The sequence below is a fragment of the Schistosoma haematobium genome, chromosome 1, assembly GCF_000699445.3.
Source record: "Schistosoma haematobium chromosome 1, whole genome shotgun sequence".
NCBI lineage: Eukaryota > Metazoa > Platyhelminthes > Trematoda > Strigeidida > Schistosomatidae > Schistosoma > Schistosoma haematobium.
In genome coordinates, this window is record NC_067196.1 from 35,892,008 (window position 1) to 35,908,258 (window position 16,251).

The window sequence follows — 16,251 nt, forward strand, 5'->3', positions numbered from 1 at the left end:
TTGATATACTTTAATACACAGGTTCAGTGTGTATATTTCTTTTCCCTACGACTCATGTAACCAACTGAAGTTTACACTCATTTATAGCAAATAATTTACAAATGTTATCCTTAAATAACTTACGTTTTATGAAAACAATACGTATGTTATCAAAATAATAACATCAGCAAGATAACGAGAACGGAATGAACAAATTTTATACATTAGCGCGTAGGTTTAAAGAAGTTACAAAGAAGAATCTAGTCTAGCGGCGTGTGTTCGAATTTTTCCGAAAATTTTGTTCGGCGGAGCACCCAATATCAGATCACATATTGCACGTCGGGCCACTGCTATACGGTCATTGCTTCCTAGAATATGGATGGTTTCATCGGCAACGACTATGCGAGTCCGTGTAGCGTTTTCAATACACATACGAATACGACCTTTAGCACCGCAAATACGCCCCACTGCTCGAGCCATGTGATCACCCTGAAAAACAATTATCAGAAACCGTATTAGAAATGATATTAATCAAACGGTATCGTGTGACACATGCTATATTAAAAGTTTCAGCTTAACACTTCAGGGAATTCGTTATAAACTGAGCTCGGACTCTAACCTGACATTTGTTCAAGCGGATGGTATTACGCAGAAAAATGGTATTTGTTGTTTGGAGTTTTTTCTGCTTACCTTGATTTGAGTAGCCACGAGTTATCACCATCTGTTGCAGGAAAATGGTTCAAAATCGGGCATACGAACTCATACATCGCAAATGAGTTGCATAACCAACTTTCTGAGTCTACAAATTACTACTGACCAGACTTAAAGTTCAACTGCAACGTTTTTAGCCCACTTGTAAACCACAATTTGTGGGAAGCACTAGCATCGATGAACAAACTTTTTTAGTAGAATTACAGGCTGGTTCAATTGCTCTACGACAGGAGAACTATAATGACTTACATTTTAATGATTTTCGACAATTAAGGTCTACATTAAGAGCATGTAGTTCATGTAGTATGTAACCGACGAAAAGTTTGATATTTGTGTCTAATGTTTCCAAAATCTGATGTTCTAAACTAAATTTCGAACGCTTCAGTATTAATTTACTTCAATACCACAACGGAATTTTATAAATAAACCAGGAAGTGTACTTGAGACTGGTTTTGAACGAATGATACTGCATACTTTTCAATGACTCATTGTCACTTGAAACTCATAAACGTCAAACTAAGTATATTTTGACCTAACAGTTACTGCATATATGTATTATTTACCAGAATCAGGACCTTGACATCCACACTAAAGAAACATTAGCTAAGCTCTGAAAATCCTTATTACTCATGACGGGAGTTGTAATACTATACTTAAGAGAATAGTCAACCATGGTTGCAGGACTTAAAAACAATTGTTCGTATTTAAGTTGACGGATGAAAAACGTTAACTTACCCTGAGTGTTTGTTTCACATCCATTATGTGGAATGAGTTGACGTAGATACCATCTATTCTGACCACAGCTAATGCGTCTTCGTACTTAAAGCCTTTCAGAAAAGCGCTCACGAAGTCACAACCCTTCTGTAAGTGCTGGGCATCTCTTGTTTCTGAAGATGGTTTGATAAATACTTTCCATAATTTCTTATCTGTTTTCATGCATACCATAAGTTTGAGCTGCTTTGTTAACACCTACTAGAAACTTTAGACAACATACAGATTTGTACCTCAACAATTGAAGGCCACGAATTGCGGATTGGTGTCCTGCGGTTTTTAGGGACAATCAAGGTCCTAATTTCACCAAGTTTGTTCTCCGGGGCTGTCATGTGCAGATTTACAAACTGAGCGCCTGAGGTCATTAGGCATTGGCAAAGATCACATGCTATAAAATGACTGTGGGTAAAATCTTTCACCACGTTAAACATCTTTGCTAAAATCTCGGTGCTCGAACCCCTTCCGTATAAATCCATTCTGAATCAAACTTCCCAAAATAAAATCGCTTGATGACATCTTTCGGGACGGTCAAGAAGTTAAGCCATTAGTTTCCGCTCACATGTTGCATGTTGTCGAGATTTCTGAATGTCGTTGTTTATCAGCCATCAACAGCATTTTTCCGTCACACGTCAATTTTCGTAATGTTTGTGCTAGTTACATAGCACTTGTTCTATATATTGGCAGTTAGACATTTGTTTTTTTAGACAGCCTAATGTGGTTATTTGTGACAATGCAAACTCAAGTAAATGAATTCACCATTTGTCAAGTCAAAAATAGACTGCAATCAGAGTTTTAGGAAAAAATGAGCCCTAAACCCTTTTACACTTGATTCACATCCCTATCTGTGATGATGAACATGAATGTTGGTAGTTGTTTATAAAACGTAAGTTGAAGCAATTAGGCTTTTCACTAACTTTGAATATCATATGATATGTTAATACACAGACATAAACAGTTCTATCCATTTTAACTATCATCATTTTTGACTGAATTGACATGTTATTATACAAAGTGTCTGAGAAAACTCCACCTGGCGCCTCTTTGAGGCTACTGCTGGTCCCAGGCGCGGATAAAAGAGAGGAGTTGGGCATAAGGTTAGCGACTTCGTCCTGCAGAAAGCTAATTTGCTAAAAAACGCTAACCAGAAAAAATTATTCAGATCTTTTAAACTCTGCCATGGGAGCCAGAAGGTTTTCATTTAGAAGAGTTATGACGCCTCATGGTGAAAACCGAATTTCTTCGGAAGCCACGAGGCTGATACTTCTGACAACCAAAGCAACCATTTATTTAGGTACATGGAATACTCTACAATGAAGAAGAAGGGAGAGTCCTACAAGCTGCTGCAGAAATAAAGAGATCAACCTGGAGGTGAAAGTCATTATACGAAAGTTGGACAAAAACGAATAGCTTCAGGGGAGCTTCTGTTATACTCCGGCCATGATGAAGAAAATGCCCCACATACACAAGGAGTTGCATTGATGCTGTCAAAACAAGCACAAACGGCACTTACAAGATGGGAATCTCATGGACCAAGGATCATCAAAGCCTCCTTCAAAACAAAGAAAGAGGGCATTACAATGAACGTCATCCAATGCTACCCGCCTACCAACGACTACAATGAAGACGCTGAAGACCAATTCTACGACAGACTGCAGACACTCGTCGAGAAGTGCCCAACAAATGACTCGACCATTCTGATGGGAGATTTAAATACCAAGGTTGGAATGGACAACACCGGATATGAAGACATCATGGGACTGGGAGGAAGGAACGAAAATGGTGAGAGATTTGCAAACCTATGTGCCTTCAATCAACTGGTCATAGGCGGCACTATATTCCTACACAAACGCATACACAAAACCACATGAACTTCACCGGATCACACTACGCAGAACCAAATCGACAATATCTGCATCAGCACATAGTTCAGGAGGACGATGGAGGAAGCGAGAACCAAGAGAGGAGCTGATATAGCATCAGATCATCACTTGCTGGTCGCCAAGATGAAATTAAAACTCAACAAGCACCGGACAACATTACAGCGGAGGCACTGGAAGCAGATGTAGCAGTAACTGCAAACAAATGAAAATTCTCTTCAGCAAGATTCGGGATGAAGAGCAAGTACCAACAGCCTGGAAAGAAGGACTTCTGAACAAAATACTAAAGAAAGGCGATCTCGGCAACTGTGGTGACTACAGGGGCATCACTCTTCTCTCAATACCAGGAAAAGTGTTCAACAGGGTATTGTTAAACAGGATGAAGGACTGCGTAGACGCCCAACTTCGTGACCAACAGGCAGGATTCCGTAAGGATAGATCGTGTACAGACCAAATCGCAACTCTACGGATCATTGTGGAACAATCAATTGAATGGAATTCATCGCTCTACATCAACTTCATTGACTACGAGAAAGCATTTGATAGCGTTCACAGAACAACACTATGGAAGCTTCTTCAATACTAAGGTGTACCTGAGAAGATAGTCAACATCATACGGAATTCCTGTGATGCATTACACTGCAAAATCGTGCATGGAGGACAGTTGACAAAGTCGTTCGAAATGAAGGCCGGTGTCAGGCAAAGTTGCTCACTCTCACCCTTTCTCTTTCTCCTGGTAATTGACTGAATTATAAAGACGTCAAAATCTGTAGGAGGAAGCATGGGATACAGTAGATAAATAGGATGCAGCTGGACGATCTAGACTTCGCAGATGATCTGTTTCTTTTATCGCAGACACAACAACAAATGCAGGAGACGATCAGTGTAGCAGCAGTCTCAGCAGCAGTAGGTCTCAATATACACAAAGGGAAAAGCAAGATTCTCCGACACAACACAGCATCTACCAATCGAATCACAATTGACGGAGACAACTTGGAAGATGTAAATACCTTTACATATTTGGGCAGCATCATTGATGAACAGGGTGGGTCTGATGCAGATGTGAAAGCGCGGATCGGTAAAGCAAAAGCAGCATATTTACAACTGAGGAACGTCTGGAACTCAAAACAACTGTCAACCAACACCAAGGTCAGGATTTTCAGCACAAATGTCAAGACAGTTCTACTGTATGGGGTGGAAACTTGGAGAATAACGGAAGCAATCATCCAGAAGATACAAGTGTTTATTAACAGTTGTCTACGCGAACTACTCCGGATCCGTTGGCCAGATATTATCAGCAACAACCCACTATATGAGAGATTAAACCAGATCCTATCAGAGGAAGAATTCAGAAAGAAGCGTTGGAAGTGGATAGGACACACATTGAGGAAAGCAGTCAGCTGCGTCACAAAGCAAGCCCTCACTTGGAATCCTCAAGGCCTGGATATGGAAGATTGTGTGAAGAAACAATCTACAAGCTGACAACTGTGTTTTATATTGACTACTGACACGTTTATTCATCTAATGGATTACTTGAATATGAATATACTCAGTCTTTTGCACCATAAATATGTATAATTGTAGTCTCATTCTATACTAATGCTACTTTAATAATAAAGCTAATCCCAAAACGGTGAATTTGTCATGATGTGATTGTCTAATCTGTAATATCTTACTGTCTACACTGACTCATCGTATCGTGACAATTATCAATGATACTTAGTACTTCTGAAGGACACATCGGGCCTGGGGATAGAATAATATATTTAATATGAATATTAATAAGTTACACATAATGACCACTTCTGAATATTTGAGCCATGCCATCCTATTAAATGAATGTCTCCACACCCAATACTGCAGACCTTCTCCATGAGTTACATGACTAATATACATCATTTCAGTCATTATATGCTTGGTTTGGAAGATCGTGTGATCAAAAAACAATTCCACTACAGGTATCCATCCGAATATACTGTCATAGTGAGGGAAATTATATATACATGCAACATTCTAGCGAAACTTCCAAACTGATCCAGTACTACAAGTTCTCTTAAAAAACGGGTACTTATAAAGCGAACACTTAGTAGTTCTTAATTTTCACAAACATTCACCCATTAAGATAATTGGTACATCTCCCATGAAACTACAACGAAGACGGGCTAAAGATGGGCTAAAGTTTATCGGTGCATCATCACTACTTTTACTTTGTGACTACCCATAATGCACAAATAATGACGCATGTTGCTGCTAGGTTTATCTCTATGACTTTAAACACTCTGCCACCGGACAAACTAAAGAGATGCATAATATTTGTTTGTGTTAGAAAGCAATGTGCTCAATGTAGCCAGTGCAAATAAGCCGTCTAAGAATTGTCTCTCAGTTAACGCTTTGGAAACAGAGAACACTAGGAGAGACATTACAGAAAGGTATAGAAAGCCGACACAGTATTATACTAAATGATGAATTACATATCACCGTTCAAAAAATTGCTTCGCAACATTTCTTGTAAAGTAATGGGAATATTCGGAAATTCAAGTTATTGAATACCGATGAAACTCATTTTCAGCATCCCAAAGAGAAATGCACATTTTTAGTGACGAGAATATTCATTTACATTTTTTAACGACAAAATATAGGCCAAATTTTAATTTATATGTAATCATGTTCATATTCAATATCTACTGTTTCTCTGTATCAATGGTAAAGGAACGGATATAACTGCTTGGTTGCACACTATCGCGATTGTTAAAAATAAACGCCATTTCAACCGTCTAGTCTACTGCTTCATTGGCCACGGCCTTTGATTGAAGAACGTGACAGTATTACAACATATTTTAGGTCATTTCACTCAGAAGCAGCCCACAAGTGACGTTCACTTCATAACAATTGTAATCATCTTGTTATTTAATATACTATTTATATTGTTACTGCAAATTGTTACCGTTTTGCTTCACTTATAGACAGACATTTCGGTTTGTACGATCGATTCTTTTTTGTATATGATTGATAAATTTGTGAATTGTAATATCTTGAATAAGCTCTATTGCTGGGATCCACCAGAAGTAGTGGAAACTAAAGAGTACTGGTAAATAATGTATCTTAGAAAGCACTACCTACATACGTGGTTCAGAGAACAAAGAGGGTTGTTTGATCTTAGGACTGAATATTTATGTATTCCTGTATTCATAGTGGTAGACGGCGATTCTGATATGGTCTTGTTATTATCAAGCCATTGTAATGAAACATTCACTAGATGCAAAAATTCCCCAAGAGTCGACAAATCATGTTCATAACCATCCTGATACCAAGACTTCTTAAAAATAAAACTTACAGATGAACTTGATCCAGAGGAAACAGTGGGATTTGACAATATGCAAATTAAGCTTATACAAAGGAGCTCCAGCTGTAACCTTTATATGTTACGGTTGATACTGAGTCGGATAAAGGAGGAAAGTTGATGGATGGTGTCAGAAACCTCAGACATCAAAAGAATGAATAGCAACTGAAAACAAATGGAAAAGATTGCCCATGACATAGATTATATGTGTTGTTCTAATTTTCACAATAGGAACCTTTAATATTCATGACATAGATGTAGAATCCACGCGGACGGTCTATGTTCCTTCACGAGGGATAACAGTCGTAGGTAAATTAGTAAGTTACGCACTGACAAAGATATATATCTATAGAGAGGATAGCGTTTATTCATCAACATCAGTAGTGAGAAATATATGAACATGTACAAAATAACTAATAAAGTCGAAATTTATACGTTGTGATACCTTGATGTATGTAAATAAAGCAGAAAAACATACTGTTTTCTCTTTTTAATCATCATGTCGTTTTGAATCAAACGTAATTGGTTATGATATTTAAAAATGATTATAACATACCACTAGTTTAGATTTAAGCTGTACGCAACTACTGAAGACACCTTGGGATATAATGAATTCAAGTTGTTCTAAAAATCTTGTTCTCGCCTTCTTTAAAAATTAGAAATAAACATTTTCCGTACGGTTTGTTTGATTTTAAGTTTGTCCAAAAACATACCTTTTTTTAGAAATGCTATAGCGGGAACCTATGAAGTTTCATGACGACTTTTCATTCTGTATCAAAATTATTCACACTTACTGTGTATAAAATTACACCCTACGATAATCAGAAACGGCCGGACTCAGAAACCACTACTAGGTAAAATCTCCCACAGGCGCACAGTTTATATCATTTGATCTCACCTACTGAACGTAACAAATGGTCTATTTAAGTTTGTTACTATTTTTAGGAATTTCTAACGATTCAATGTTGGGATCAATTTTCTACAGTCTGATTATCAAGTAAGCTAAAAAATCTTGATTACATTTTGTTAGTTATGTAAAGTGTAAATTAATAAACCAATGTGATTGGATACAGTTGTTTGTGCCCTCTAAAACTCCTTAAAAATATGGTTCTGATCGAAAAATATCCAGTCTAAATTAAACCTAGGTTAGACAGATCTTTAGTAGCTGCGTGAATAGAACGACAGGCTGCCATTTTGTAGGCTAGAGGTATGGTTAAACGACATCACTGGCGGTTGAAGACCACCCATTAAGCTTCAAACAAGTCATAATCGACAAACTTTTTTATCGTAAACTGTAGGGCGTTTAACATTCAGGTAGCTACTTTATAACGAGGGTGGTTTGTAGATAAATAATTCGGCCTGCAAAAGTTGTGGACATTTCACCTTCATTTTCTTTTATTCCTACGTTTTTCACTCTTAGTTGGGAATGGGTCGTTGTAAAGTCAGTTGGGATCCAAAACTAGCATAACTGGCTGGAAAAGACAAAGGCAACGTTAAGTGGTAAGAACCCGTCTTGTAATCTTATATTTTATTCTTCACAAGACTCGTCAGTGCGAAAAACCATATACTGCAAAGCTGGGTAAGATATCAAGAGAAGCTTACTTGAAGCAGCTATGCTGTTAAGACTTCTGGCTGTTAGAGTCACAGTGTCCCACACATCATAGTAGGAGCTGAATGAGCTGTATTATTGAATAGCTTCCTGGGACAAATTGTCCCGTGATCATTCGATGTTGATAATAATCTCACTGATTTTATTGAATGCTACCAACCGGAGGTACCTAATCAGTCATCCACGCCAGATTTCTGCACGAGTTGACGTGAAATCCTTCCTGTACTTTGGACAGGAAATATACACATCTGATGTCCCTTTAGCTTACATGTAACCAAGTTGATATAATCTCTCATCGCCTTTTCCCTCTGCGTTTAGATAAGATAGTATAATAATAACTAAGAAACAGTGTCACCCAATTTTGTCTCATACAGTGTAAATAATTTAAAAAATGAATCCACACTTCTTTCATTAAATAATTCTAAATTTGGGTTTGTTTTTACAAGGCGAACTACAAGGCACAATAAATTAAAGTCATCTGTCAAACACGAAGGTACTACCTCAGAAGTGTCACTTATCCACCTACTGAAGTGAAATGAAATGCTGTAACCAGTTAATCTACGTAATCTTACGTTGAACTCGCAAATTATTATTCTAACTCAGTTTAACTCAGTACCCAGGTTATCCCCCTTAGTACTTTTGGATGTCCGACAGAATTTTACCAGAAGCATCAGCTGGAGATTTGGCAGAGGTAATGTACAAAACGATATCAATCGGTGATAACGGAGTTGTGTCCTCACTCCATTAGCTTACGTAGTCATCCGTGACAACGACGAAGTGTGGTGGTGATGAACATAAAGTGACCAGCCTTCTAAGTTGAAGATGCATTTTGGTTGACTGAGAATTTTGTCTATGTTCAGTGTTGTTTTAGTGGCATTGGACACTTTTGAATTTCATATAAGCAGCAAAATAGCGTTTCATCATATACGACCTTAGCTATCTTACGTTACAAATTGTTGTATTTGAGTAAGTTCTGTTTTTCTGTGTAAATTTTCCAATTTTCTCCACTACACCAAGTTTCTATAGTTTCTCTGCGCATAATATATTTCCAAACAAATAATCCGTCAAATAAAGTGGTATTTGTGCAAGAACAGTCCGCATAGCTATTTTAAAATAGAGTCACAGTTTCTAGAATCTCTCAAGTTTACGTGGATTTACTCCCGACTGTCAGTTGCACGTCGAAACGCTACGTCTAATATCTCGCCAACTGTCGTATTGAAAATACGGATCTTACAAACATTATTTGTATTCATCAGTGAGAAGTATTATCCCCCATACTTTTATGTTCAGTATACCTTATAAAATGTCAAACTAACTGAGTAGCCCAACACAGTGAAAACTGTATCGTCTGTAACAATTTGATCTTGCCTGTAAACTGGCATTCCTCATGTAACAGAGCTAAATTTGAGGATAAATTATTACTAGTATTACTATTTAGCATCGATTCGTCGCTAAGGTTTGCGCAGTCACTCCGTTAGAATGAGGAAGCGAAACTGAAAATATACGTATCTGAGTAAATACATCAATAGAGTTTGTAAATATGGTGTGGCGTGTAGCCATTCGCTTCGAAAACATTATCTCAATGTTATTTTCACTGGAGTGACCCTTTTTAGTCCGAACGTCACATGGAAAACTTCATACAGTATCCACGATTCTAATGTAAGTTATTGCTTAACGGGGTTTCGTTCCTAGTTGTAATGGATCAGCGATACCTTCAGGTAGGTACACAGGTATGCTTAACCATAAAAGGAGTCATATTGGCAAACTATGATATAATACTGTCCTGGGAGGTCTGATAAGTCACTAAGACCACCTTAGCCAGCAGCGAACTCCAGAAGTTTACTACTTGTAAAGAGTAAAAGATATGCCTACAACCATTCTATTATGTTACGTCTCTATATTCTAGATGTAAGCGATAAGGTTTATGTTTCGACTGAGCTTAAGTAAATATCATAGGGGTTGCTTAGGAGTGTTCAGCATACTATTAACCATTAGTTAATCTCATTTTTCTCTCCATTTTTAACCTTCTCTTTATTACATATCGAATGTAAATCCCAGTAGTTACATATATAGCCTCATAAACAGTGTGGTTATGAACTAATACCACCATATTTTGCCACTGGATACGTTTTAGTGTATTCTTGTCCTTTTGTAGGGAGAGAAAAAACACTTTGGTTTCCATACTCCAAATAGGGTCGAACAAAACTGTTGAAAGTCGGGTTGAAAATTCTACAATGAAACTGGCCGAAAATGCGTTTCAACGTTACTAGTGCGAGGTTTGCTTGAAGTGTACTTTTATCGCAGATGACGCATAACTTCAGACCATAGGGTACCAATTCTTTAAAATGTTTTTCAAATTGAGGTATCTCAAGTGAAGATTTCTCCACGTTTTACGCGTAGTCTGCAACTTGTCTGAGACGGGTTTCCTTACATTTCGAATCGTTGAAATCAAGTCCGTTGTTGTCCGCTGAACTATGAAGTCGAGTCAAATACTCCCCAAGTGCCAGCTTATCATCTTGGTTGCAAACTTCTCTCCAAAGCTTCAAATCTTCAGCAAAAAATAACGAATGCTTTCTATGAAAGATGATTCATATGGATTAAGATAAGAATCAAGTTTGTATTGTTGTCAATTGGGAATTCTTCACTTGTAAATGTGCAGTCTAGGTGTGACAGCTTTTAAATGTTTCTCAACCGAGTTTCTAGCTTCACGCTTTCGAACAGTTCCAGATCTTCAGTAAAGTCGAAGGACTGAGATTCAGTAGGGTTGTTGCCCTCAGTTTACGTGTGTTCAGCAAAATTCACTTTTGGAGGATTGAAATCTTGCAGAATCAGGTTATGAGTGTAATCAAGACGAATAAAGCTGGATAATCCTCCAGCATACAATCGTTGTCCGCAGTGGGCTTTCTGTAGATGACTTCAATGAGACACTTTAAGGTGTTAGAAAACCTTACTGAGCGCCATAAAGATTGCTCAAGATTGATAAACTCTTTGGTGTACACTTGATCCTAGTTACAGGGATGCTCCATCCCCTCATTCCTGTTCTTCTGTCGTTACAGGACAAATTTATGCCGGGTATTGCAATCTCCTGGTTCGTAAAATGAATTTTCTAGGTTCCAAATATTTTTATAAAAATGAGTACAATTAGCGCAACTCACCTATTTTTTTGATAAACTCGTAGTGTCCTAATGTAGGCAGTAGATGCTCTCGATTTAAAAAGCGTGAGCGTTCTCGTTCCGCTTGTCTGAATGAACCTACTATGAATGGAGATGCGACTTACCTACACAATGTTTCCCGGCTGAGTAAACCTTATCTTTTCTACGCTTTTTCCTGTCTGCAACTGAAATAACTGGCTTCAGTTTGCTCTGATGTATATAGAACACAGTTGTCAACTGGTGTCTGTTGATACAAAATGGTTCGAGGGTAACGGCCAACATTTTGGCGGATGGAAAAGTCATCTTCATTAGCCAGGTAATAAAATTTTCGTCCTTCGTGGCTAATCGTACTGTTGTTGAGTAAATATGTTCTAAAGCTTTAAGAACTGCCTAAAGCACTTCCATTTTAGAATATCGTAATCTGCATAATCAGGGTTCTTTTTTTCTTGGACACCCTGGACAAATACATCTCTTCCACGAAAGAACGTTTCTTCAGATTCCTCTAGAATTTTTATGATGACATCATGCTCAGAATACGGTATATCAGGTAGTATCTTCACATTCTCGTCTGGTTTCAACATCTGATTGGGTAGCAAAACATCCTTCACGTCATCGATGTTAGTGAACATCTAGTTTTTGATATCCGTCCTCCGAAAAAGGCGTGTGACCGTTAGCGGCTCAATTTTTGGGAGTTTGAGCTTTCTGTCCAACTTCCCAAAGCATCCGGTCGTTATCGTCCTACGGACCAGGATGTAGGTCGTAGCTGTCTCCAAAGTTCATGATTATTAGCGAATCATCGCGAACTGTAAACACTTTAACAAGTTTTCGGGTACATTTAAGTTGAGGTCCTTTCTTCTGCATTTGGATTACGATCCGAATTTTCGTGTTTTCTCGGTGAGACTATAATTTATGGACGACCTTCGAGCGACGCCAAAGTGACCTTGAAAATGTCTACCATATTACTATGGTTGAATGAGGGTTATGTAACAGTTTGAAGAAAAAGGATTATGATTTTTAGTTGAAGGTTGGTTTTAGGAATTAGATTCAGGGTTTTCATCACGAACTGACATCAGCTATAATGCCAAGACTCTATTTAGCCAAATGGGTGAGTGAATTTCGCGCCCAAATTCGAGACCTGTTATCGTAAATCTGATTGGTTCGTCCATAAATTATATTCTCACCGTTTTTTTCTTGACTGGCTGAGCAATGTTGGGTGTAGGTTGGACAGAAAATTAATCAGCTGATTTTCATATGGGACCTGGGCTTTTCAGCATTCTCGACGTTGACTCTCGATCCTTTTCAGCCTTGTTGACGAGAGTCCGGTCTCCTTCAGCAGAAGTTTCGAGGTCCCCAGTAGCACTCGAAGGTGCTTTACAGGGAAACACAAGTTTAATCAGAGTCTAGTGCCGTATATGTTTTAGCGGTTCTAAGGTTCAGTATATCCTCAACAGTTTGGTGTTTATTTCATGAAAGTGAATACCGTTGAAGACCATCTCCTTCAGTTCACTGAACGTCTTTGTTTGTTTATTCGTTTCAGAACTGATGATATTGCTCAGCGAATCCCCAGCTTTATTGTTAAGTCCATGCTTGCTTCTTGAGGCCACCTTTTGCACTCGTCACCCTTTATACCACATGTGGCCATAAAATGGCACCCAGACCGCTTACATGAGAGCTTAGTGACCATGGTGAAATATAAATTGTTAAACATATTCAGGCAGAAGTTCGCGATCGTGAAGACAACAAGATCATCGAATCGGAAAAGTGGTTAAAAGCGAGTACTATGAAAGATTAAGACATACTAAAATAAGCCTATTGACTTGAAAACCTTGTATGCAGAATAAAGAGCTGAGACACAAACACAATTGTCGATTAATTCGGATGAAACTCGAAAAGAAAAGCAATCTGCAAAATGCGAATCTCAGGACGAAATCTACGTGATTTTTCAGTCTAAGTGACTAGTACTACCATGCCATTTGTTTATGCTAATCACTATAAATGCCGGCCTTTTCAACCAAATTACTGTTAACATTTGATGGGGTTTTCGTTACTGATGGACTATGAGTTGCCAAGCCTTTTCAAAAAATATTGGTCCAGCTCTGATTGCTTGGTTTCTCCTTATATTTCTTACTGTTTTGTATTTAGTGTTTATGTAGGTTATTATAAGCTTACTACTAACTTTTCAGTTGTTGGGATTTTAGCAAAGAAACTAGTTATGCATTTACTGTGTGTCATTCTTTGCTGTTTTTCTTTGTGGTATCTGCATTTGGCAAGGCAACCTTCATGGACCCTGGATATTATGCTATGGGTGCGTCCTGAGCCTCACACTAACCGTTTGTAAATAGGTGTTCCCGGTGAAAAGATGACTACTGTTGAGAAAGGTTCCCCTCGTACTGTAATGTATAAGTCTGTTGACATAAATGGAGTTTCCACCCGTTTGAAATGGTGTGTCACATGTGAATTTTACAGACCTCCTCGCTGTTCTCATTGCTCTATTTGCAAACATTGCATTGATGTAAGTTGTTCAGTCCGCCAAAAGATTTTCAGACGTTTGATCATCATTGTCCTTGGCTGAACAATTGTATTGGGAAACGAAACTATCGGTATTTTTTCTCGTTCCTACTCACATTAACTCTTCATATGATTATTGTTTTTGGCGTGTCCATGACGTATGTTCTAATGCGTACGAATGAACTCTCTCACTACAAAGTCATTATTGCGTATCCTTTATCTTGTGTCTTTTTAACTGAGGACAAAACTTCCAGTATTCCTTAGCTTATCTTTCAGCATTGGTGTGTTAATTTTGGTAGGCTTATTGCTGCTTCCTGTGCTAGGTCTGACGGGATTTCACATTTTTTTAGTCAGCAAAGGACGAACTACAAATGAACAGGTAAGTCTTAGGTGACTTTCGCCCGAGAGTTTTGTCACTATATATTTCATCAAGATGTTTGTACAAATATCTTTTATTTGTCGATATTAACCTGCTGAGATTGCTAATTCCCATATGTCAGAGGAATGTATCCGCTATGACTTGGGATTTGAGCATGGATTTAATTATCTTCAATAAGTTACCAATTTGACTTTAGTGGCCTAAATTCTCCATGATTTGGGATTCATGTGCTTCATGAGTTAGGGTGTACAGCCACAACACATGGGTCAACTAAGTATTACTTTTGGTTGTAAGATTTAAAAAAAATGGAAAACTTTCTTGGCAACCTATTGATCAGTGTTTTTAGTCTGAAATTACAACGTGATTTCAATTCAAAAGTGTCTTACCTGTGTCTTTATATCTCCAGACTGACCGAAAAATGAAAACCAATTGTTATAGAACTTCTGACAAAAGACGACGGACTTACGATGTATGATAGTTTGGTATTAAATATTTTAGACTTGAAATGATATGTATAGTTCTAGTCTTTTAGGTGTTTCTTTGATATCTGTTAATTCTTGCGAATTATTTTTTTAATAGACTTCAATTTCATCTTCGTAAGTTTATAGTCACTCTATTCCCAAGTCTGATCCTACAACTGCTTAATTATGGTAATGTAACTTACTCTTGTTTCACTTGTTTACCTCATTGTTGTTATATTCTCATTGTGCAACATTTTTTTCCTTCATAATTTCAAAGGTCACTTCAAAATATGATCTTGATATGAACCCTTATGATCGCGGCCTGTGCAAGAACTGGCTACACATTTTTTGTACCTCTCAACCACCTATGTAAGTTTTGTTTCCTCAATTTATTTTATATTTTCCATGTAGATTGAATCGACCAAATGTAGCAGAAGTTGATATGTGGGAAATATCCTATAATGGTAAACCTATCAAACACCGCCAAACATCAAATTTGCGTTCTGGTTCTAATAACTACAAGCTTTCTGATGCTTTTGTAAGTTAATTCATCCTGCCGTAGTATTTTGTAAATAGTTGTTTTTCTGATTCGTTGTTTCGACTCTTTAATCTGTAGACTAAACTTCAAAATATACTACCAGTTAGATAAGACCTCTAGTCTTTCTACTTGTTAAGTCTCTCGATGAATACAATTTAATATTTACTGTTGTTAACTGTGTGTAAGTTTTCAACTGATTGTTCACGCTTCATATGAAAAATTTTATGTATATCTCTATTAGTCACTCACCCATATACGAAATTCCTTTCTTTAGCAAACACGTATCTACATATGATTTCTATTTTTGCTGAAGTAGTTTACTTTGTGTTCCATCTTTTTTCGCCTTGTGATAATTAAAATCATGTTTAGGTGTTTATTTTCGGCTGTTTCTTGTTTAGTGATCACGCGCTACTTTCGTTCATGAGTAATTCATCTCAATCTCTGATTTGCGATTCTACTAGCTTCAGTAAAATATTTGCCTTCCTATTCTTTTAGTTGTTAAATATATTAATTGTTTAAAGATCTTCATCATATTACAAGACCAATATTTGAACAAATAGTATTCTTTTCGATAAATTCTCTTCAGGTTCTAAACGTGGATCTTAAATTTTCGCTCAACATATATGCTGATTCGAATTAACATTCTGTATGGGTCATATCAACATTACCAATTTTATTCTATTTATTTTAACAATCATAAATTCACACGCGTTAACTTTAAACGATGTACTTTTCCCTTAACCTGACCATTTTTCGGATTATTAGTTTGGATATATAATTGTAGAACTTGAAGAGAATTTATCGAAAATAATATTCTTCGTTCGAATATTAGTCTGTAGCGTGGTGTCGAGTCGCGATAGACTATGAACACCACTACAAAGGAACGCGTGCCAGGATATCCATAATATCCCCCGGAAGCGAAATAT

The 16,251-nt window shown here is 37.4% G+C and overlaps 2 protein-coding genes across 2 annotated transcripts in view; one reads left to right on the plus strand and one right to left on the minus strand.

The window, feature by feature from the left end:
- Window positions 1-225: 225 nt before the first annotated feature.
- Window positions 226-2,040, minus strand: PNO1 (pre-rRNA-processing protein pno1; the record flags this gene model as incomplete). The annotated part of the gene is made up of 3 exons (XM_012945012.3): window positions 1,695-2,040; window positions 1,426-1,659; window positions 226-468 (listed from the first exon to the last, which is right to left on the minus strand). The coding sequence occupies exons 1-3, from the start codon at window positions 1,935-1,937 to the stop codon at window positions 226-228; spliced, it is 720 nt and encodes a 239-aa protein (XP_012800466.3). The 5' UTR covers window positions 1,938-2,040.
- Window positions 2,041-13,439: 11,399 nt separating this feature from the next.
- The window catches only part of ZDHHC5_2 (Zinc finger, DHHC-type containing), a 32,844-nt gene continuing 30,032 nt past the window's right edge, over window positions 13,440-16,251 (plus strand). The window contains exons 1-7 of the mRNA XM_051217151.1: window positions 13,440-13,588; window positions 13,623-13,744; window positions 13,782-13,951; window positions 13,984-14,156; window positions 14,224-14,326; window positions 15,065-15,156; window positions 15,199-15,325. Of these exons, the coding sequence (XP_051073883.1) occupies window positions 13,497-13,588; window positions 13,623-13,744; window positions 13,782-13,951; window positions 13,984-14,156; window positions 14,224-14,326; window positions 15,065-15,156; window positions 15,199-15,325 (879 nt within the window). The 5' untranslated portion in view covers window positions 13,440-13,496. The remainder of the gene's footprint in view (window positions 13,589-13,622; window positions 13,745-13,781; window positions 13,952-13,983; window positions 14,157-14,223; window positions 14,327-15,064; window positions 15,157-15,198; window positions 15,326-16,251) is intronic.